General features: G+C 40.2%; 2 protein-coding genes across 2 annotated transcripts in view; one reads left to right on the forward strand and one right to left on the reverse strand.

Annotated features, from left to right (window-relative positions):
• Window positions 1-1,436: 1,436 nt before the first annotated feature.
• CHRM5 (cholinergic receptor muscarinic 5) lies at window positions 1,437-5,871 on the reverse strand. The gene has a single exon (XM_040559834.1). The coding sequence runs from the start codon at window positions 5,484-5,486 to the stop codon at window positions 3,900-3,902; it is 1,587 nt and encodes a 528-aa protein (XP_040415768.1). The 5' UTR covers window positions 5,487-5,871; the 3' UTR covers window positions 1,437-3,899.
• A 4,148-nt stretch (window positions 5,872-10,019) lies between these two features.
• AVEN (apoptosis and caspase activation inhibitor) overlaps window positions 10,020-23,281 on the forward strand; it is a 96,694-nt gene continuing 83,432 nt past the window's right edge. Inside the window, 2 exon segments of the mRNA XM_040558360.1 lie at window positions 10,020-10,236; window positions 10,239-10,354. Of these exon segments, the coding sequence (XP_040414294.1) occupies window positions 10,101-10,236; window positions 10,239-10,354 (252 nt within the window). The 5' untranslated portion in view covers window positions 10,020-10,100.

Consider the following 23,281-nt stretch of genomic DNA (forward strand, 5'->3'; position numbering starts at 1 on the left):
AGGATTTTGCCTTGAAGTACCTTCTTATCTCTGGATCTAGACTCCTTCAGTCATATATCCAGTGTAGGTCATACTATGGGTACAATTGAGATGAGGAACAAACTCCACATGCAAAAATACTTTTCAACAATTAACAGCAGTTATTGAGTAACATGCATAGTTCACTGGAATAATTAGTAACTGAATTATAGAATAAGTTAATGGCAAAATATGTTCTTATCATATTTTCAGGTTCTTGTAGTATTTTCTTTATATCCTTTGATTTCATCCTTCCTCAGTTCAACAGGATTTTCTATACAGGAAAATCCTGTATTGCATTCTGTCTTGACTTTCCATCCTTTGCAAGGCTCTTCATTCTTTGCTTAGGAGTCACAAAAAGTGTATGATTTAAACTAAATCTATATGAGTTTAAAGTTCTGTGAACTCTTCCAAGTCTTCATCTACAAACATAAATTGTATTTTTGTAAAATGAATGTTATTTTATACTTTATGGGGATCTGGGATATATAGGGAGCTTTGCATATGTGAAACAGAGACAAGAATGATACCTCAGCTTCCTTTGTGGGAAAATTCAATATTCAGAAATATTTGCGTGTCCTGGATCTCTGAAAAAATTAGTTATGGATGTGTACTTACACAACTATATTGATAATACATACATACATATATATACATACATGCATATATATGTAAATAAAATTCAATTTTGCCAAAAAGTTCTTTTCAGAAGTTCACAATTTTGAACATAATCAATTAAAGGACCAGTAAAAGTTTCATTAAAAGGACAGAAATTGCCAGTACGAAAAAGACAGGGATCTCCTGGAAAGAGTCCAGCGGAGGGCCACAAAGATGATACGGGGCCTGGAGCATCTTCCCTATGAGGAAAGACTGAGAGACCTGGGTCTGTTCAGCCTTGAAAAGAAGACTGAGAGGGGATCTTATCAATGTTGATAAATATCTTAAGTATGGGAGACAGAGGGATTTGACCAACCTCTTTTCAGTGGTTTATGGGGACAGGACAAGGGGCAATGGCCACAAAATAGTTCACAGGAAGTTCTGCACCAATATGTGAAAGAACTTCTTCACGGTGAGGGTGATGGAGCACAGGCTGCCCAGGGAGGTTGTGGAGTCTCCTTCTCTGGAGATATTCAAGGCCCATCTGGACACCTACCTGGGCAACCGGCTCTAAGGAACCTGTTTTGGCAGGGGGGTTGGACCCGATGATCTCTTGAGGTCCCTTCCAACCCCTACAGTTCTGTGATTCTGTGAAATACAGGCAACAAGGTTGTTTTACACTGCAAAAGTCCCACAACACTTTTTAAAGGAAGCTTTATAGAGCTTGAACACAAAGTACTAACTCATACTCTAATGAGAATCATTTTTTTCTGTTTTTTTGTTTGTTTTTGTTGTTTTTAAGAGTAAACCCCACATAACAATAAAGCAACAAACACCTCTTATATAATTCAAGGTATTTACAATATACCCGGATTTGGCAATGTAACGTCTCACACTGTGAAGTGCTAGCAGCATAGTTTGAGCACACATTTCACAATTACACCGAAGCAACATTGTTGCATCCATCACCATCTATTCTAATACATTTACTGAGCACAGAGTCCATAAACATTTACAGAACACTCTAGTTCAGCAGAAGCCAAAACCGACAAAAAAATATTTCATTTAATTTCAGATGTAGAAGCCAATGCTTTACTTTAGAAACAACACCGCAGCTAGCAGGAACTGTTACTACCTCATAAATTTTGCCTTAAACTACAGCTTGTGCCGCAGAGGGACACATTCATTTGCTAAAAATCAAACACAGTTTACTGAATGTCTGATCCAATGTAATATAAAATTACCCACTATAACAACTGACTTGTACATAGTTACTGTACACAGGAAAAACTCTGGATAGTGACAGAAAAAATTGATGAAAGGTTCTTCACAAAGACCCATGCTTTCCTTTAATAAGCAATCATATGCTGATGCACAAAAAAATAATAGGCACAGTATGGTGTGTTACAAAGTCAATCGTGAATTTAGAGAACATATTTTTACATTACTACACGGCTAATCTTTCACTGACACAATTTTCCCCTCTGGAGATTGGGGATAAAAAATATTAATTACTTGTACTGTGTTTGCTGACATGAAGGAATTATATATCTGTAGGGAAACATGTTGATGGTACAATAATTTAATAAATTATATGAATGATTTCACTGAGCATAACTGTACGTTCAGGATGACTAACACAATCCCTGAAATGTGCAGCTGGGTCACAACACCACCACAATGTCCCACCAACAAGTATAGTAGATAAAATAAGAAGATTGGCCCAAACTTATACTCCAGAGCATCTCACCCTGAATTTTGACAGAAAGGCTAAAGCTGCATCTAAACCTTGTGACATGGACTCAGTGAGGTACATGGAGTTCTTTCTCACTTATTCATAAACACTTGTTTACTTTAAGACTTCACTTTCTGTGAATCCTGTCACCATTAACTTTGCTTTCACATGGCCTTATCTGAGGCTTCATGTTTGTTTCCACCACCATGAGCCAGGTTATCAGTTCCATTCCAGTGACTTTGTGTTAAAAGCACCCTTCACTTTTGCACTTATTCAGTCAATGTCGCAGGACTGCCAATCTAACACAGATATCAGACAGGCACATGAGTGCCTATCTACATCCAAAGCCCTGGCAAACCTCAAATAGTGGACAGGTTCTCAGCTCATTGCTGTCAGGCCAGTACACACCAGTCCCAGAAGCTGCAGCCCTAAGAGAGGCTGTCTCCAAGCCCCAGTACTGGCACACGTGACAGACATGGTTCTGTTATACTGGAAGATATTGACTGGAGAAAACTTATGTTTTCAAACACCTAATGCTGATTAGTATTTATAAAGCTATTTAGAGATAAAAGTGCTATTAAAGTGCAAAGTGTCTTTAATAGATTTACGTAAATAATCAAAAAGTACTTTAAAAATCTTCCTTCTTTCAGAAATACCAATTCTGTCACTGTTTTCAATAATTTCATAATACACAGGAGAATGTGCAGGGCTTCAATATACATTTTACTTGTGTTCTGCATTATTCCATCATTAAGGGAAACTTTGTAGGCAAGGGGGAGTGCAACAGAGATTTCAAAAAGGATATTCTCTACGTTCTACACTGTAAAGTAGATAGACTGTGTCCATCATGATTTATAGTCAGTTCTCATTTGTACTATCGTCACGATCACATATATTTTCAGAATTTCCTTCTGAGGCATTGGGAAACGGAGAAATACAAATTTGGGTATTTGCTAGCTATCACCATTTTTTATATGACATTGACTTGCATGATGGAACTGAGATGGGGACAGGATTCTTTATATATAATATACATTATCTATTTCCTCCCCTCTGAGCCCTTCCTCTGTCCCCCGAAAAGTCATCCTTATGGTGGAAATTTTAGAATTAGTACATGCTCCATTGCTTGCTCCATTGAAAAATAAATAGACAATACACTAGAAAGGAACAAAGGAACTATAAGAAGAAACAGTTCTGTGCTACAGGGAGATTTGCTGGATGACCTGACCCGATGACTCGATAGCAATCACACTCTAATATCTATTTGTTTATAAGATACATACACTTTCTCAGGCTGAACGAACAGAAGACCCAAACATAATATTTGTAATGCAGATCTACCACATAATCACAAATACCCTGTGCTGTTTACAGCAGCCACTGACTTCTTTATCCCAAGCACACTATTTTAATGCACAACATCACTTTTTTGCTGACTGTTTTTTAACCCCTAGACATATAAGGAATAGCTTTGACAAGACAGAATTACAGCCCATTTATTAGGCTATGTCAGTATCTATTTTTCCCTTTATCGCTTATATAAGAGCAGTTACGGCAGTCTGGTATTGCCCTGCCAGTATAGTTTCTCTTCCACTTTTTTCTTTTTCCACTGGCAGAAAAGCAGCATCTTAAAAGTTTTCCTGAAAGTTTTGTTACAGAGAGCATAACAAATGGGGTTAACAGTGCTGTTCACATAGCATAGCCAATATCCGAGGTGCCACAGTGTCAGGGGAATGCAGTCAGAGCAGAATGTGGAGATCAAAACCATTATATTGTAGGGAGTCCACGTGATGATAAAAGCCAAAAGAATGGCACTTAAAGTCTGTGCTGCTTTGCGTTCCTTTATAAGAACCATCCTTTTCCTTTTGGTGATTTGGTTATTTATATTTGGATCCATGCTTTTGATGGACGGATCCTTTGATAGAGCAGCAGAACAAGGAGTTATTTTTACTTTACGGCAACCATTGTTGGCTTCCTGAGTGCCATCAGCCTTAACCACCAAGCGGAATTTATAGGCCACACATTTTTTATTTTTTTGGCCTTTGGCAGGTGATAAAAAATATTTCTGGGTCTCAAAATCATTTTCTTCAGGTTGGTCTTTGACTACAACATCCTTACTCTCCCTTTCATTAAACTCTTCTTCGTTATCTTTAGATGGACTTTTGTAAGCTACTTGGAAAACTGAATCAGTGGCAAGTTTATCCTCTTCTTCTGAAGATGCATAGCTGCTGCAGGTGGTTAACTGGTCAGCCTTAGACCAGTCGTTGCAAGTACTCGCTGCCTGAGATGCTTTCACTGTAGCTGATGTACTTCGACTAGATGAAGACCAGGAAGCCTGACATCTCTCTCTTTTGACTAAATTTTGTTGCTTGCAACTGAAACAAGACTTCAGAAGAGTTTTCTGAGGCTTTATCATCTCAAACTCTGCCACAGATTCAGAACCCTGAAGTTCAGCAAGGTCCTTGGTACGTTTCTCCGTCTCTTTATAGATGCGGCAATACAAAATGGTCATCACTGACACTGGAATATAAAAAGCAGCAATTGCAGTACCAAAGGTGATAATGGGCTCATATAAAAACTGTATCTGGCATTCCTCGGGTGGTACTGTTCGTTCACCAACAAAATACTGCCAGCACAAGATAACAGGTGCCCACAATATGAAGGAAATTAGCCAAGCTAGACCAATCATGATGCCAGCTCTTTTGGGTGTGCGTTTAGCCCTGTATGTTAAAGGCCTTGTGATGGAAAAATATCTGTCAAAGCTGATGACTAGAAGGTTCATTACTGAGGCATTGCTAGCTACATAATCCAGCGCTAGCCACAGATCACATGCCAGACTTCCAAGAGACCAATGGCCTATGAGTATATAAGATGTATAGAGGTTCATAGAAAATATTCCAATGATGAGGTCTGCACAGGCAAGGCTGAGCAAGTAATAATTGTTAACGGTTTTGAGCTGACTGTTAACCTTGAAGGATATCATTACAAGAATGTTTCCCACTATGGTTATTAAGCTTACAATTGCAGTTACAGTGGCAATAGTAATAACTTCCCAGAGGCTATGCCCTTCTAACTGTTTATGGTTGATGGATGAACTGTTTATAACAGTAGAATTGCTGAATAAATTTACTTCCATTCTTGTTCTTGGTCTATTGTCATGAGGATCTTGACTGTTGCATATTGCTTTCTGCACTTGAAAATATTCTTTTGGAGACAGCTGTAAAGATCAAAAAAAAAAAGTGAAAAAGAAAGCAGCTCATTAAATAGCATAGACTTCCATTAAAGTTACCATGAAACACTTGTAAAGCAGTCTATCAAATTATTTGTGTATTCTTTCTGCACTGTGATTGTTTCTACAGTTGTGAACATAAGTAAAACACACAAATGTATATTCGAGGACAATGTACTCTAGCATCTTACGACATTTCTAAATGCAATCAAAACAATTATTGTTTCATAAGATGTTCAATCATGCCAGCTCTTACGTTTAGAATACCTTAGGAGACACTCTACATATTCTTAGAGACAGACATTTAAAGCTTTGCAGTGTAATGAGACAGTGAGTGACAGTGTTGTTCCTTACAGTACTTTGTAGAAGACACGTCAAGATTTCAGAAATTGTCTTTGGAAAAATTAGGGAAGTCATTGTTTTGAAACCATCAATAGAAAGGTAAAAAGAGGGAACTGAGGATGCATGGGGAGAAAGGAACCATGCTGGCATAGCGGCATGGGGAAACAATCAGGTGTTAGAAGTGCTTGGGGCAATGGATGGGGAATTTTTGAGTTAAGCAAGTTGGCAAGGCCAAAAATATGTTTTTGGAAAAATAAGTGAGGCAGAAAGGACTTTTCTTAATTGGAAGATCTTGGGACAGAGGAGACTGGTGAGGTGTGGAAGTGCAGTTTGGGTAGACAGGTGAGTGAATGATAGGGTTGAGGATAGAAAGGAGTAAACTGAAGAGGAATCATCAATGGATGACCACAGTGACAAACAATGCAACAAAAAAAAATTAATGCTGTAGATTGCATATGTAGCAGAAAGAGGAAATGGAATCACTGTCACTCTATTAATGAATATATCTCTGATGTCCATACAGTCTCTCTAATATGGTGTAATTCTTCACTGCTTTTTTCTCGTTCCTGTAAATGCATGCCTGAATTAGGCAATTTGGTTCTTTCACAGACCTCTGATGTTTTTTAAGTCATTCTATCATATCAGATGATGATCACTTGTTTGATGTTTAATCTTGTTAGGCTGTATAATTTTGGAATAATCATATAGTTGTTAGATTTTAAAGTCAGAAATGGAAGATAAAATATTAGTAGTTTGTTTATTGGGCATCTAGCCAGTAAAAATCGGGTAAGATCCCCTTTTTTCACAGCAGGTATAGGTTCAGCTAAAACTATCACATAGGTCACTTATTAAAGTCCAACTCTAAGTCTTCAGGATTTTCTCTGTACAAGATCTCTATTTTGTGGTTCTTTCTATCCATCCATACCCCTACTCTGTTTTTTCATCTTTCATCCTAACTCTCAAAACATTGTTTTATTCAGTCTTGGCAAGTGTCTTGCATTAACTGCAAGCTTTCACAGCCTGTCCTTTTCCCACTTGTCATCATCTATTTTTGTACCAAGTAGCTGGCTGCTGAATATATCAATATCAGCTGAATATATCAATATTTTATAGCTACTTGTTGAATTTTCAGAAAAGCATCTAATTTTCTTTCATTGTCCTTTTATTTTATTTTATTTTATTTTATTTTATTATTATTTTATATTTTCCGCTTCACTTTTGTTATTCAGTATCTCCTAAGTATCCACAAATGTATACCGTATTTCTTCCTCAAACACTCCATAATGATTATCTTTTTTTGCGATGAAATTCAATACTGGTAAGCTGGCTGGTATACTGGTACCACTGGCTATCATACTAACCAAAATGGTGCTCCTCCATCTGTATCTGTCTCTTTGTCATCTCCTGTCTTATATTTAGATGTTCATACAAGTGTATTCTGTTTATGCATGGAATATCGAGACTAGCTCAATGGGATTCTAGTTCATGTGTAGGCCTTGCAGCCTAGCAAATCATAATATATGCATGTTGACCATCTGTATGCTTGGCTCCTGTGGCATCAAGTGCCAGTCTAGCAGCCAAGAATAGCTGAAGTGCCACTGCAGTCCTAACGAGCCCCAAGTGAGGAAAGAATTTTCATCCTGGTTCTGTAATCGACAGATGTCTACTAGAAAAAAGGAGAGGGAGGCCCTCACTTCTCACCTTCTTCATAACAGCTCATACCAATGAAGGAGATGACCTTGGACTCAGCCAGCTAAGCTTGAACTTAGTCACCAGAGCTCCTAGAAGGGGGATGTGCTCCATGCCCCAACAGCTAACATAACTGAAACACTACCAATGCTCTACCAGGCTTTTTTTGCAAGTTGCAAGACTTCACGAAAGGCTTGAGACAGTCTTAAAAAAACGTGAGCTATGAATGTCAAACAGGCACACGGATAAACCTCTAATTGGCTGCCTTCTACATTTGCCTAACACCTGGGGTTGAGCAGTCGGTTAGTATGATTATAGGAGATTATTTGAACTTCTGCCTCCCCCCCCCCCCCTTTTTTTTTTTTGCTAATGATGCCATCTTTCTCAAAATAATAGAGAATAGAAATTGTGATGCTTTGTCTTTTGTCATAGGTAGCAAGGATGCTCCCCTCTTAGGTCTCTTGCCCTGTCTAAAACTAGGAATTAGGAGGAAAGACTGCTGAAGCTATCCCATATGGACTGCAGACCACAGAGCAAAAGGAGTAGAAATTGGTGTTGCCCCAACATGATTGTTCTTGGTTTGAAATGACTTTTGGTAGGGGCAACAGATAATATGGTATAGAAATTGTAATTCATGTATAAATGGAAGTCAGAGGTGTATTGTGAAGGTTAAGTGCATCACAAAGGGAGCCCAAAATAAAACATTTGGGGGAGCTGCTAACAACTCATCTCAGTGGTTCTCATTTACAGTGGTTCTCTCTTGTGTTATGTGAAGATTTTTTTTTTTTGAAGGCTTTTTACATTCCCTTCCCTACTTATTTTCTTTCTAAGTGCCACTCTTACTGCAACAGGGTACAAGTAATACAAACCTTCATGTTCACCTATTATTTCTCTCAGATACATTTTGCTTTCTCTGGTGTTGTTCTTCATGCTTGGTATGAGCTCTCTATAATCAATGACAAAAACTTAGTCATTATCACCAGGTAAAGCACTCTCATTATCATCATGTTCCCTCCCTAATGGATTGTTTTACTATGATGCCTATAAAAATTGACAATAGCTAAGCTGCTAGCATGCAAAGATCTCTTCTTGGCATTTTGACCACTCTCATCTCCTCATGCCGCATCATCTTTTGTCTCGTACTTCCGTGCTAACACTTTGTGGTGTTACCTTTTGTTCTCTATTTGTGTATCATTCAAGGCAATAGTGTCTGTGAGTGGGACTTATGTGTGCTATGGTAACATAATTTAGGTTAATTGTCTATCACAATAGATGATAATAATAGGGAGATCAAAATTAATTTACAAAATCAACATGCACATGTACAATATCATGACTTTGCTATCTGTCTCATAATTATTGATGCATGAACCTCACACTTATGAGTTGTAATGATATTTGCTATTTGTTGCCAAATATTACGGATATTTTTTTTCAAACTAGCTGTAAGTACTAATTACTGTGAGTTGTTAAATTTGTGCATATAGTCAGCTTACAGTTATCTGCAGGCAGATTGTTCATGTCACAGATAAATTGTGCCACAGATGCAAGCACAGCTTGGGTTCGATAGGGTTTATTAGCTCTAGCTCAGCGCTAGGTCTGCCAGGCCTGTGCTGGCTGCACATGGAATCATTTGGATGTCTGTGCAATGTGCTTGCTTGTGCAGCTTCCCATTACTTGATTTATTTGCTTGCGTGTGGCACTGGAGTCATGCTAATTTTACTGGTTTGCTGAGCATTGTGCCCCAGAAGCAGCCCTTACCATGGGCAGTGGTAGTGCAGAGACACTAGAGCCCATGATTTCACAGTGTGGGAGTTCTGGCAGCATTTCTGCTGTAAGGATTACCGGGTTTAAAAACTCTGCAAAACAGATTGATATTTTAATGTGTACTGTCAAGTGACAGCATGTGCAGCCAAAACCAGTGGAGCAAGCGTGATGGAGGTGAACTGAGGAACCTCCCCGGGCCCAAGATGGGCCCTGTAGCTCAGACACAGCCGTACAAACTAGCCTAACTGTAAGGGACAAAGCTGTTCCCCTGTCCGTCGTCTGTGTCCTCCACACTTTGGGAGTGTGCAGGATCACTTCCCAGGCTTTCTGTCACACATGCTTGCATACAACCAGCTGTCAGCCTGGGCTGGGTTACTTTTTTTGCCTCACGTAATACAGAACACTAACTTTACTCGGCTTTCACCAAGATGTCTATTTTCTAAACACGGAATACATTGTTGTTTGTCTTAAGCATGTGTGGAAAACTTGAGATTTGTGACGGGCCTGCAGGCCGGTCAGAGGTAACCGGGCCTCGGCGGCGCGGTGCCCGCGCGGCCTCACGCGAGCCGGCCCTGCTGCCGGTGCCGCCGCCGCGCGGCGCCGCCATTTCCCTCTGCCGGCCTCCGCCACCGGCCTCTTTCCGGGAGTAGGCGGGGACCGGCGCGGCACAGGCCGGCCCGGCCACAGGCGGTGCGCTGCGGTACGCTGCGGTACGGCCCGGCCATGCAGCCGGAGCGGGGCGGCAGCCGGCCCCGCAGGGAAGGCGGGCGGCACGGTCGGAGGCGGCCGGCCGGCGCGGAGCGGGCGGCCGAGCCGGCGGCTGAAGGCAGCGGCGGAGACGGCCACGGCCGAGGAGGAGCCGGGGCCGGGGAAGAGGCGGCGCTCACGGGCACCGAGGAGGCGGGGGCCGGGGCAGGCGAGAGCCCCGGGGCCGCGGGACAGCGCCGCCGCCTGCCGCCCACCATCACTACCGGCGGGTAAGGAGGAGGAGGAGGAGGAGGAAGAAGAGCAGAGCCCGCCCTCCGCGGCACGGGAGAGGGGGGAGGCGGGGCCGGCCTCCCGTCGGTGCGGCCGGGCGGGTTCCGCGGCCTCTCGCAGCGCCGTGGCGTGGCTGCAATGTGCGTGCTGGGGCGGGAGCCGGGATGGGGCTTCGGGCCAAACCCGCTTGTACAGTGAAGCACGAGCCTCGTTTGGGAAATGCAGCGCTGTTTGCAAATAGAGATGATGAATTGATGAGCGTTTTTGACGCAGTTGATTAAGTTGAAATGAGCGCGTCTTGTCCAGCCAGTGGTACTGGCAATGAAAACACGGGGACGTGCTCAGCCTGCAGAGTGGGTATCTGATTCACCCGAACACGTCGTCACTGATCCCACTTGAAGCCTATGCTTTGGCTAAATATAAAATTTTTAACAGGTTAAAGGTAACACAAACGTGCCTACTTGTACCATAACTACACTGTCAGTTTGCTCTGGAGATGTTAAAATGCTCTATGCAACCCACCATACTATGAGATCAACACTATACCTTTAAAAAATAATTTATAATAGAATATTCTAATTTGGGGATAAGTGCTTTGACAGTATGACATTCAGATTGTCTTGCTTTCTTTAGCATTGGTGAAACAAGAAGTCGTGATTGGCCGTGGAATGGCAAAAAGATTGCAATCCCAACCTAATGCTGATTGGTGTTGGCAGCACTGGAGTCCTAATGTAGACAGGCCAGCTGCTACCCCATTTTCAGGATCAGGTTGATGAGATTCACTGTGACTTTTATGATGCCGTGGCTTCAGTTGAACCCAGCCAATGTTTTATCTGTATTAGAACACCCATGGTTGCTGATGGGTTTCAAAAATTGCAAAATATTTGGCCACTGCATTCAGATACATTTTAGCACTCATTTTAAGGAGAAAAATGCAGCTGGATTGGTACTGTTACCTAGAGCACTGGTTGGCAATTTCACTTGTTTGCAATACAGATTTCTGATTTCATACTGATGTGTGCAGACAGGTTTGGATTCCGGATATGAAACAGTAGTGCTCCCTCATGAGCCACAGAGGCATAGGGTAGAAGTTTAGTACCAGTATTAGCTGAAAAAAACATCCCAAGTTGATTTTGAGTTGTTGGTCTGTTTCTAAGTTAAAACACATCTATATCTATGTTCTCTCCAGTAGTGCTGTAATTGTCTCAGCATGACACATTTCATAATTTAAAAGATTTACTCAGTAAGGGAATCAAATATTATATGTATGCTTTTTCATCTGGATTATCGTTTGAAGTATTTTAGGAAGCAGTTCAAAGATTTTCTTTTGGGGCAATTTACAATATGTTTTGCCTGATCACCGTGTTACTGACTTTGATATGCTCTTCATTTTAGCCTAGCGCAGTGACTTCATTTGTTTGCATGGGCTGCGCGTTTAAAAGTGAAGCAAGATCTAAGGGTTTCCCAGAGCTCCACTAATCAACATTTAAGCATCATGCTTTTCCTACGCTGGAGTCTTTTGGCATTAAGCACCATATGCTTTTGTAGCACACTTGTCACAGACCTTGCATTTACTGACGTGCTCCCAGTGATCTAGCCACAGTGTCGACAGCTGTGGCAACCTGCAGCTGGTGATGCCTAGTGTTAGTCTGAGCCAGCCTGAATGTTCACCCCTTACGAAATGGAGGTCCTTCTTGCTCTCTATTTTTCCGTCTGTGTGGTAACGTGAGTTCTCTTGTAGTATTTTTGATATAAGCTAGGCTGTGTTTCTGAACGGATCCAGCCCTTAACTGGCAGGAAATTGCCCCGTTTTATTTCTTGCTCTGTTCAGCGAGGTCACTTGTTTTAGACAAGTACACCAGCTCAGCGAGAGGGAGCCTGACCCAGAGTAAGCGATATGTGTGAGAGGGAACCCTGCTGGTTTTCAGCTGCAGGGGGTCTGAGCTTTTCAAGTGGTGATGTGTAAATTTCATACCTGGAGAGCCAGGTAAATACTTGTAGTGTGAGTGGTTTATCCCATCACTTTTCTGACTGTGTGCTGGGAACCCAGAGCCTTCTATGAAAAATCTTTGTTTTTTTTTTTTTTTTCAAATGGGCCTTGAAATTCCCTGGAGTAGGGAGGTGGAGGACACTGAAATTTTGTAATATGTGGGGTTTTGTAGGGCAATTTCAGCCCTTTTGCTTTCCAGGATAGAATTTGTGAAAGATTATGCTGCATTTCCCCAGTGTTGGTGTTGGTTTGGCATTTCGGAGGAATTTTCTTACTAGATTAGGATTCTTCTAGCATTGTATAATCAGAATTGAGATAACCTGGTATTATATCCTGAAAAAATATCATTTAGAATCATAATTAAAAGTTATTAAAATATAAATTTTAATTTATTTCTACCTTATTTGTTTATAAAACTATTGCTGCTAAGCTAGATATTGAAGTATTTTGTGATTACTGGACCTTTAGTTGTCTGAGATTATTTTTTTAATATCTTCAATTATGAAAAGCTTTAAAACAAAATCTACAAATTGCATTAAAATAACTGGATTTGGATTTGTTGAGCCTGCTATAGACAGAGCAGTAAAATGCGAGTAAAATTATAGGTGAATGGGTTTAGGAAAGCATCATAAGAGTGTCAGTAACACCAAACTTCATTAAAAAACTTGGAAATACCTACCTAGAAATTGGCGTGAAATTGCATAATGTTTTGGCAGTAATATTCCTTAGTAATTTGCATTCATTTGAAACCAATATTCATCTTCAAAATTTGTCTTTTCGATGTTTTAATTTAGTGGATCCTGAGCCTGTTTTTGAAGCTACGGGAGGTTGTTATTTTTTGACCTGTACAACAGGGATAAGAAAGCACAGTGGTGGTGGCATGTTAGCATCTCAGATTTCTGTGGGCCAGTGAATGCTGGACACCACTTTATATGTTTGTACACTATTGTAAGCATGCTGTAATTCTTTTTATTTTAGTAATAGCTGTGCTGCTTTCAAATCCTGCCAAGACCCAGTGCTTGCTGAGTCAGTTCTCTCCCTCTCTGCTGGATGATAATGTAGGAGATCAGGGTGCTATTTGTTTATAAATAATAGACTTACTCTTATGGTGGGTTTAGATGTGGATCAAAATCTTAAAAACTGTCATGATTACTACCAGATATTAAGGAAATAGCTTTCTGAAGAACTCCACAGCGCTGTTGTTTAAGCAAGATTCTGCTTCTCCTGGAAGTGTGGAATTAGCTTAGGAACTGGGAGGAAAAGTGCTCATTTCTTGTGAAAAAGAAAAGCATCTTGCACTTGTTCAGCCTTATAACTAGCATGCACATTGATTTAACTGGCTTGAATGCTGAAGATTTTACATCCTTGTTTCAAAAATAGTATTAATCTGAAGTCTGATTATGACCAGCTGGTTTACCAAATGGCAGATTTCTTTGCAGATCTGTCAGCTTGAATAATTTTATGTTGCTTCTGTCTGTTTTAACTTATCTAATCTATGTTAAATAAATAGAACACATTTGCAATTATTCATTTTTAGTAATGTGAAATTACAATGCTCAAAGTAAAAGATCAGGTTGAAATTGGCCCAATATTATCTCCTTTTATCCTAACTCCTCTACTTTGCTTATAATTCATATCTGATTTTGTGTACTGTTATTTGTACTGATTTTTAAACTGATTTGTACTGTTATTATGTATTGTTACAGTACTTTATGTACTACTTTGAATAGCTCTCTAAAAATATAGGTTATTAAAAAAAAAAAAAAGCTAAATTTGTGGACATGATACTGGGCTTTATTTTAATGGTCCTTGACCACGTCCTTCTGGGTGGTTTAAGTAAGATTCTTCTAACTTTCTTTCAGTCATCACAAATTATACACTGTGTGTGCATGTGATGCATGCTACTACGAAGTGCAGTTGGAAGGGGCAGGTCCATTTTCATGTTCCTTTTCTGACTTTGGGTGTCAGTTGCAAGTGGAAGTAGAATAGATCGATTTTAGTGCATTCTTTCTTACCTTGTGCATTCACTTTTTAACAGTTTCAGGGTGACATCATCAAATTTATTTAATTTTTATTATCTAAAACTATATCTAATGTTATCAGCATCAGATATATTTTTCCTCATTAGTATGTGCTGAAACTTTACAGTCTAAGCAACTGCAAAAAGGAATCTGTTCATAGGCAGCTACATAGTAACAAAAGCTTGGATTTTTCAAATACATGCACATGTAGGAGAAGAAACAGATACCTGGAACAACACATCTTTTGATGCTTTATGTTAATGTTCTACAACGCAACTAGGAAAAAACTTATTTAGATCAATGTATGTCAATTTGTGAGCTGTACTTAATTACTAATGAGGTGCGAAGAGCTTCCCTCCGCAGGAGTTTCTCTACTGTGATGAGGTGTGAAGACCACTAACTGCCTGACTGAAGTGTGGCTTGCTTTATCTGGAGTGTATTGATTTAGATTAAGCCTCTTGATGACTGTGTGAACAAGTGGTTGGGAACTTCGTTACGGTTCAAGTGTCAAATTGGTGTTTGTTAAATGGGATTCTGCAAGGCTTCGTTCCGTATCCACGTGCATTCAGTATTTCTGTTAATAATTCTGATGAAGGAGTGAAATAGCTCTACAATGTGAAGGCAGTGCTAAGGAAGGGAAGGCAGAAGGGTGGAGCACAGAGCTGGCGTTCAGCACAGCCTCAAGAAATGAGAGAAAGAGACTGCAGGAAGGTGTAGCTCAAGGTCACATTTTACACAACTATATTTAAGTAGGAAAAATCTGCAGGAGGATGCGACTGGTTTTGCTGCAATTCTATAGAAAGCAACTGGCAGCTTAAAAGATGAGCAGGTATTGAACTCTAGGCCGGTTCTCTTCAACTTTCCTGTCAGTGGTCTGGAGTTTGCTGGCCGAACTACCCAGGGAGGTGCTCTTGACAGCCAGGAAAAACAAGAGGCCTTGCGCAGGGATCTAGGTACATTGAAGCATGGGGCAGTCATAAATGGTGTGAAATTCAACGAGGGTAAACGCTGTTTAGATGCATTTTGGTTCAGGTGTTTAGAACCTGGGGCGGGGTAATGCCAGGTGCAGGTACAGGCTGGCAGACGAGCAGCAGGAGAGCAGCCCTGCAGAAAGGGATCCGGGCCTGTGGGTTGCGGCAGGGTGAGAGGCCGAGGACACTGGGTTGGCCTAGGCTGGAGAGGAGCAGGCTGGGGCGAGCTCAGTGCTCTTGACAGATCCCCAAGGAGGGGAATGGAGGGCAAGGTGCCCATCTCTCCTCACTGGTAGCCAATGACAGGATCAGAGGGAAGGGCACAGAGCTGTGCCAGGGCAGGTTCAGGCTGGGCGGTAGGAAAAATGCCTTCACCGTGAGGGTGGTCACACTCTGTGACAGGCTTGCTGGAGAGGTGGTTGATGCCCCTGCCTGTCGGCCTTCAGGAGGCATCTGGACAATGCCTTGAACAATGTGCTTTAACTTCTGGGCAGCCTTGAAGTGGTTGGGCAGTTGGACTGGAGAATAATTTGTAGGTCACTTCTAACTGAAATAAACATTTCTATTTCTATTCCTATTCTTTACAACCAAAGAGGAAAGTTGAGAGGATCTATTTTTTTTTTTTTCAGTTTGGAAAAGAGGATATTTTGGGGGAAGCTTGAATAGGAGTACTCCATGAAGTAGAAAGGTTGCTGCAAGCCGATCAGAAATAAAATGTTTTAGGTAGGACAAGAAGAAAGATGTATTCATAAGAGGTTTAATTAGGGCATTGGGAATAAAAATTGTGACTGAAGGGGTAGATAGACTGTGTAATGTGTTATGTAGAAAGTATGTGGAGATCAGTGTAGAAAAATATTGTCAGAGGTTTTAAGAATATGGTGAAAGCTGCCGAGCCTGCTCAGCTCCTGTGTAACTGCTTGTCGCAGCTTTTTTTTTTCCAGGCTGTCTGCATTGGAAAAAGGGAAACGCTTTTTGTCCAGCCAAAGTTAGTTTATTCTTCTCAGTTGCCAGCCAGTAGAGAAACCTCCTTTTCACAGAGCCAGGGAACGCACTGTTTTGTGATAATCCCTGATTGTTTAGCATGGAAAGGTTTAATGAGATTTATTGTTATTCTTTCATTGTATTTGCCAACTTCCCTTCTGATTTAACTTGAAACACTTGTACTGAAAAAGTCCTGTTGCATAGGTGAACATGCAGCATCAGTACTACATAACAGCTTCATGTCTGACATGATTTTTTTTTGTAATTTAATTATAATGAGCTCTTTATATATATATTATATATATATATATATATATAATTTCTGATGGCCGTGCCTTTCTGTTTTCCTGCCTCACCTATTTGGAAGTTTTTGTTCCACTTTTCTTCCTCAAGTCTCTGAGGTAGTAATTGGATAACTTTGAAACAGACGATCCTGAACTTTTGTTAGCTTAAACAATAACTTTATAAGCTTCATATTTTGTTAGGTGTACAAAAGAAAATTTTGAATCCTGCCATTACTTAGATTTAATTATCACGTACGATGTAGTGGGTGTTATTCAGAGGAAAGGCAAAAGGTAATGGCTCGAGTGTTGGAGAAGCTCTCCCAAGTGCTCATCATCCTATTTAGCTGCAATTTCAGCCCTGAGGGAAGAACTAAGCCAGCTCACCTAAGGGTCTATGTGGTCCACCTTGTGCCGTGGCAGCTGATGAAGCGGTGCTAGCAGCAACCAGCAGGAAGGGTGGGTGGCTGCCCGACCCCGAGGGGCGAGGTGCTGCTGCTCAAACAGCTGTGGGGGTCCTCGCTCCTCAGGGAGGTGTGTTTTGAATGCACAGTGGGGTGAGCGAAAACCACATGTGCATATGAGCCAGTGGAACTTCTCGCCACTGAGCGTTTGCTCTAAGCAGAGCTCTAAGAGAAGTTGTTTGTGCAAAGGGAACATGTGTGGACTCTGAGCTAAACACATTGCTTCTGTCGCGTGGCTCTGGTTGTGTCAATGGTCCCAGAGAACATTGTGAGGGGATTGGTGTGGGTACATGAAATGGGAGATCAGAGGTAGTTGTGATGAAAGAAGCAACAAATTTCTAGAAGTGATGAAATCTAATTGAAAACTCATTCTGCAATGCTGTAACTCAACTAAGTAACAGTTTTATGGTCACAAAGGCAATTCTAAAAGAGCTGCTGCTTTCCCATGAATGTAACTGGGTAGTTGTGGGAGCCCTGCTGGAGGTTTGTAGCCAGCCTGATGGTGCTGCATGGCCTTATGTAGCCATCAGAAGGCTTCACTGTATTTTAAAGAAACATAAAAATCACAGATGATTGATTCAGTGGTGGTTTGGAGCCTTGTAGCAAGCACAGAGGAATATTTCTTACTGGCTTGCATAATCAAAGGATTTTAGGCCTGTGTGATTCTATGGTAAGGCATGCAAAGAGGTCTTTTTTCTACAGTTCCCTTTCATGTGAGCTATTCCTCTGTATTTTAACATGCATGTGGTGTTTCATGATTATCACTATTATTTTTTTTAAAGTAATGCTTTAACTCTTCAGCAGGTAGACTGACTAGTGCATCCTGCTAGTAAAACCAGTGAATCTGCTGGAGTGTGTGAGAACCTTGCCTCAAGGCTCTGCTTCTATTCTTGCTTCGCTTTTCCCAGAGGATAACTGTACAGACTTCCTCTTTAACTCTGAAATAGCCAGGGTCTTTGATGTGTAGAGAGCAGAGTGATGATTCTGGGCCATGGCATTTCCTAGGCTACTGCTCTGTCATTGGTATATTTTGATGGCTTGAGTTTTTTCCAGTTGCCTGACAAACTAAGCTGTTGTTTTTCAGTATTCTCTTTTGGGCTCTATTACTCAGGTTTTGCTGCTTTGCTTACTTCACTGACTTACGTTCCTGTCAATTTGTAGCAGTAGGCGTCATGCCCGTGGAAGCAACAGAAGCTTAAATGGTACCGTACTCATTATTTCTTTTCCTTCCACTTCAGCCTTCAGTTAGCAAGGGTGTTAGAAGATTATTTTCCCAGAGTGCAATTTATTTGTGGAGGTAAAATTCAGAACCAAATTGTGCTAATGAGAGAAGTTTGTTCCTTCAGTGTTTTTGGCTTGGCTCATAGTATTTTATTGTTGCTAACTGGGTGCATATTCATTACTGAGTTACTGTCAAGAATGAGTATGTGTCTGTATATATATATATATTTGTACAAATTTGTCTGGGATACACTTGATACTAATGGACTCAGAGTGGTTTCCCTTGTGGTGGGACCCAAGCTGAAGTTGTCCGCCTGTTGTCTGGGCAGTTGAGCACTGACCAGAACTCACCACTTGCAAACTGCATATGAAGTTCTGCAGTTACTGGGCTGTAGACATGCAAAGTGCACCTAGGTCTGGCAAACAGCGCAAACTGTGTTGTAAGTAGAGATGTGATGCGCACATAAAGTCCTGGAATTGTGGATCACGAGTATAGCCCAGTCCTCGCCCTTGTTGGTAATTCGGATGTGTGCATGTTTTCAGCAAGTTCTAAATGATTCTTGGAGCTTCTTAAAAATGGAGTTGCCTGAAGGGTCAGGGCAATGCTGTACGCTAGCTCTTACTTTTTAGAATTATACTCTATAGACCAATGGCAAAATAAAATGGTGTTTTAACATCTTGTTTTTATGGTGTTAGGGCACTGGGGACCTTGGACAGTGGTTCTTCACTACTTTGTCTCTTGATGCATGTTGGATTTAGAGAAGCTAAAGGTTATAGTCATGTGACAAATTTGGTTGAATTACCCACAAGACATTTGAAACATTAAGGTGAAATATGTATATACACATATATAATTTTTTTCTGTTTAAGTCAGTAAGACAGCTTCTAGAATCTTGCATTGTGAGTGTTGAAGAACAGTAACAATTTTTAGGCAGAAACTTCAAAACCAAACCTTTCTTGTGAGCTTTGTGATTTTTTTTTCTTTTAAATGGCACATCATTCCTGTTATGTTAAATAGAAGTTTCAGAAAAGAATGTGTCCCTGCCATAGCTGATTCTATCTTTAGCTAACCCAAAGTGATGAGTTCTAGTATACAACATTTATGAAGCAGTCTTTAGGATTTCATCAATCTCTTAAAAATTCTTATCCAGTACAGTAAAGAATAAAAGCTTTTTTCTTCATGCTACCTGTTCTCTCCGTTGCCCTTTCTGCTAATTAAGGTTCTCTTTAGCTTTGGTAGGTCTCTCTAAAGGTCACCAATAGAGCAAACTAGTGAAGAGGATTACTCTTTTCCATTTTTTTTTCTCTTTTCATGCAAAAAACCTCTCTGGAGGCTCTTCCTTCTTTAGTGTAAAGAAGAAAAAGTGTTAGCTTTTTCCTTTTCAGTTGGCAACTGTTGAAAAAACAGTTAATAATATAAACTTGTATTTGTACTGGAAGAGATGTGATGGCTAGGTAAGGAAGTAAATTGTTTCTGTTAATGAGAGACAGTGCATAAAGGTCACTAGAGACTCACTACAAAGGCCCAAATAGGTAAATATGCTAATATGAGAAGATTGTGAACATAAAAACATGTGTATGACCTCACCCACCAACTAGTGCTTCTGAAAAAAAAATACTTTTTTTAAACTTACTCTTTCATGTATGCCACTAAATAGTGGAATGGATTTAATATTTGGCAACACTATTTACTCTTATTAATACCGACAAAAAAATCATAAGGTGCAATGCACAAAATATTAAATATCAATTTTTTGGTCTTTACATTTCTTTATACTAGTCTGGAACAAAACCACATAAAAGCAGAAGGATCTGCAAATTCCTACACTGATTTGTTTAAGCTGTCTGCCAAGAATGGCAATGAAGTGACTTTTACAAATGCTTGTTTTCTGTTGAATAATTGGAAGGGGAAAAAAATCTTATCTAAATAATGTGCAACCCTGAAGGAGGAAGTATAATGAAAAGTGGTTTAATTATTTTCAGTGAGACAGCAAAGCATATTGATGCACTTATCAATAATAATTGTTTATTTTCTTGCCTTATTGCATCCTTTGTTAGCCCCTGTAAAATGCTGTTTGGGCAGAAAAAAAATCTCTCTTAATGAAGTAATGCACTATTTTCGTCTCTTCCTCAAAATGTATGGCAAAATCATCCTTGTAGCTGCCAGTTTACATTAGTAACAGCTTGTTCACAAGATTACAGAACCATTACCACTGATGCTTTTTGCTAAAATGGCAGTCAGTGGACACGTAGAGCCTGTTTTAGATGCAGAGAGAGTGTGATGAAAAGGTTTGAATCTGCAATCAGTAATGAAATGAAGGATTTGGAGAATGTGGAAAAGAGGAAAAAGTTCAAGTCGCAGTCTGCTTTCTGCTCAGTTTCAAATACAAAGCAATCAAGTTTTTTAATTTCTCAGATAAGCGACCTACCACCAGACTTTAAATACTCTGAAATGAATTTCCCTCAAGGCCTTCTTTTCAGTCTTTTTGTAATTTATGCAGAAACTTAATGCTGGCATAAAGATAGAGCAGGAATGAAAGAAAGAATTGATGCAAAGCGATTTTTGCTTTTGTTTTGTGTGTATGTGTGTGGTGTTTGGGCGTGTGCCTGCTGGGTATGCTACAGGTCATTTTCTCCTGCTGGGAGCCTTCAGTTGCTGTACAAAGCAGGTCTGAGAAATCAGGTTAGGTCACCCCTTGCAGGGGATGTCAAGCCACTGAATTCTCATGAGATGTGGGAGGTGCAACTTGAAATGCATTTGTGCACATAAGTGAATTGACTTTATTTCCGCTTTCTGGGTAAAATGCTGTAGTTCTGCAGTAGCTGAATAAATGTGGATTGTATTCATGGACAAAATCCCTTCGGGATGCTTTGTTTTGGTACTTCCCACTGGTCCTCGTCACCATTTATTGTCAGGTGATCAGGGCAAACTGAACTATTTTCTAATGAGTATGTATGTGATCTGCAGAAAAAAACTTCCTATTTCTTAAAAAAAAAAAAAGTACAGCGGTGATGTAGTGTTTTTGATAAATCCTTGTTTTTCTGTTGCCTGCAGTGGGTGACTGCTCTGAGACCAAGTGCATGTCACACATTAGTGGTGTAAAATTCTGTTTCTGACAGAGTCAGGACAGTGTGGTGTGTCTACAGTGTTTTTTAATCGGTGTTACGTTGATATTTGGTTATATAGGCAGAACCCTAACCATACTTATCGTTAATTCTGAAGTTCTAGTACAGCAGTTGGAGGATATAGTGCTTTGGGCGCTGTGCTACTAACCAGGCTGTCTCTGAGCTACTGAAGAGCTTAAAATGGGGTATTATGGTCTGTTGCTGCCTTTTGATTTGGAGGAGCATCACAGAAACACATGCCCAGGCATACAGCTGTGTGTTGAATTACACTGCCTGTGGATTCAGCGTGAGCCTCTCTGGTGACAGTACCACAAATGGGACGGTTGGCAGTGACTTGCTGTGTTACGGGTCACCAGGCTGCGTGGTGCCGGAGGGAGCTCCAACAGTTTTGTTCCTCCTTTCGCCGAGTTTGTGCTGGGAGTTCGGTGCCCTGACTTGCACAAGGAGAGCTGGTAACGGAGGGAGTTGGTGGCTGCTTTTCTGCACAGGTTGGCTGTGCTGCCACTGAAATCCTGCCTAGGTTATGAGGCAGGGATCGCAACCTTTAGAAGTCTGGAAGTGTATCCTTGGTGAATTACTTTTTTGCTCGTTTCCACTTTTCTTGCATCCCTATGTTCACTATGAGAATGGAAAGGAGGAAAACTGGGCTTTGGTGACTAGCCCATACATTTTTCCCATCATAGAAAACATAAGGGAAAAAAGAAGGTTTAGGTGTCTGTTCATCAAGTAGGTGGTTAGTACTGTCTGCATTTTTTTCTGTTTTTAATGGTATAAAGAAATAAATTCATTTTAGTCTCAGAATTGGTCCATCAGACCATTCAATTGGTCTCAGAAATGCTGTTTAAAACCCTGGGAGCTGAGAATAGTATCTTTTTTTAAGTACCATTGCCATAACATGTATTTTGTCTAGTGTGACTCAATTCTTTTTTTAATCAGTGTTATTCAATGCATACGTCCTGCTTGTTTGTTCAGTGACTTTTTTTTCATTCAGCTATATAGATATGCATTTCATTTGCATGTAAGGCAATCTGCTTTTTATCTTTAGCATCTTTTATATAATTTATTGTTCACTTATTTGCTATGTGGCTGTGTATTAGTCCTAAAAATTATTTGGTTTTGATACCCTTTTCTGGAAATATCTTCCAGAGAGGATATTTGTAACTGTAGAACTACTGCTTTGTTGCCACAGCTAGAAATGTATTAATGCAACCTAATTTAATAAAACGTGTCGTGGCTGGGTCTGCCAGTTTGTTGATAGAAGGGTAGTAGAAATCTGAGTTTTTTCAGTAGCACGAGGAATTACAATTAGAAAATAGCAATGTATTAGTAAAGAAAGATGAAAAACTTAAGGACTATGCTACCGAAAGTGATGCAGACACGGTGAAAGAGGGAGGAAAGCAGAAAGCTTTACTTTTGAATTTCTTATGTACTGCCTTTTTAGGGTTTCAGATTACTAGAGTATCTCCTTGTACAGCATTAATTTTTATCGTGAATATTTTTGTGTTTGCAATATGCTGTTATTATGTGATAGTTGATCTGAAAAAGTGACAGATGTTGGGTGTTTTCATTTAAATTCAAGATAGAAAAATTTCTCACAGTGAACCAAACACCAGTACTTGTATATTGAACCTCTAAAATGATGCATTTCACACGCCTCACTGACTTTCTTAAAGAAGCAAGTGAGAAAGGGAACTAAAAACGAGTCACAAATGTTCTAAGGTTCATGTTGAAAGTTTTGGCAATCAGTGTAAATATTTTTACATATTTTATATAAAAATATGTAAAATCAACAGAGAACATCCCTGTGCCCACGTGTATTTTGTGGAGCAGGGATAATAACAGGGAATCCACAAGTCTTTAATGGAAAGCAG

Source organism: Cygnus olor, chromosome 5 (assembly GCF_009769625.2).
Source record: "Cygnus olor isolate bCygOlo1 chromosome 5, bCygOlo1.pri.v2, whole genome shotgun sequence".
Taxonomy (NCBI): Eukaryota; Metazoa; Chordata; class Aves; order Anseriformes; family Anatidae; genus Cygnus; species Cygnus olor.

What these genes read in the sequence shown, in the direction of transcription:
- CHRM5 (XM_040559834.1), bottom strand. Translation starts at nt 5,486, where the DNA reads ATGGAAGTAAATTTATTCAGCAATTCTACTGTTATAAACAGTTCATCC.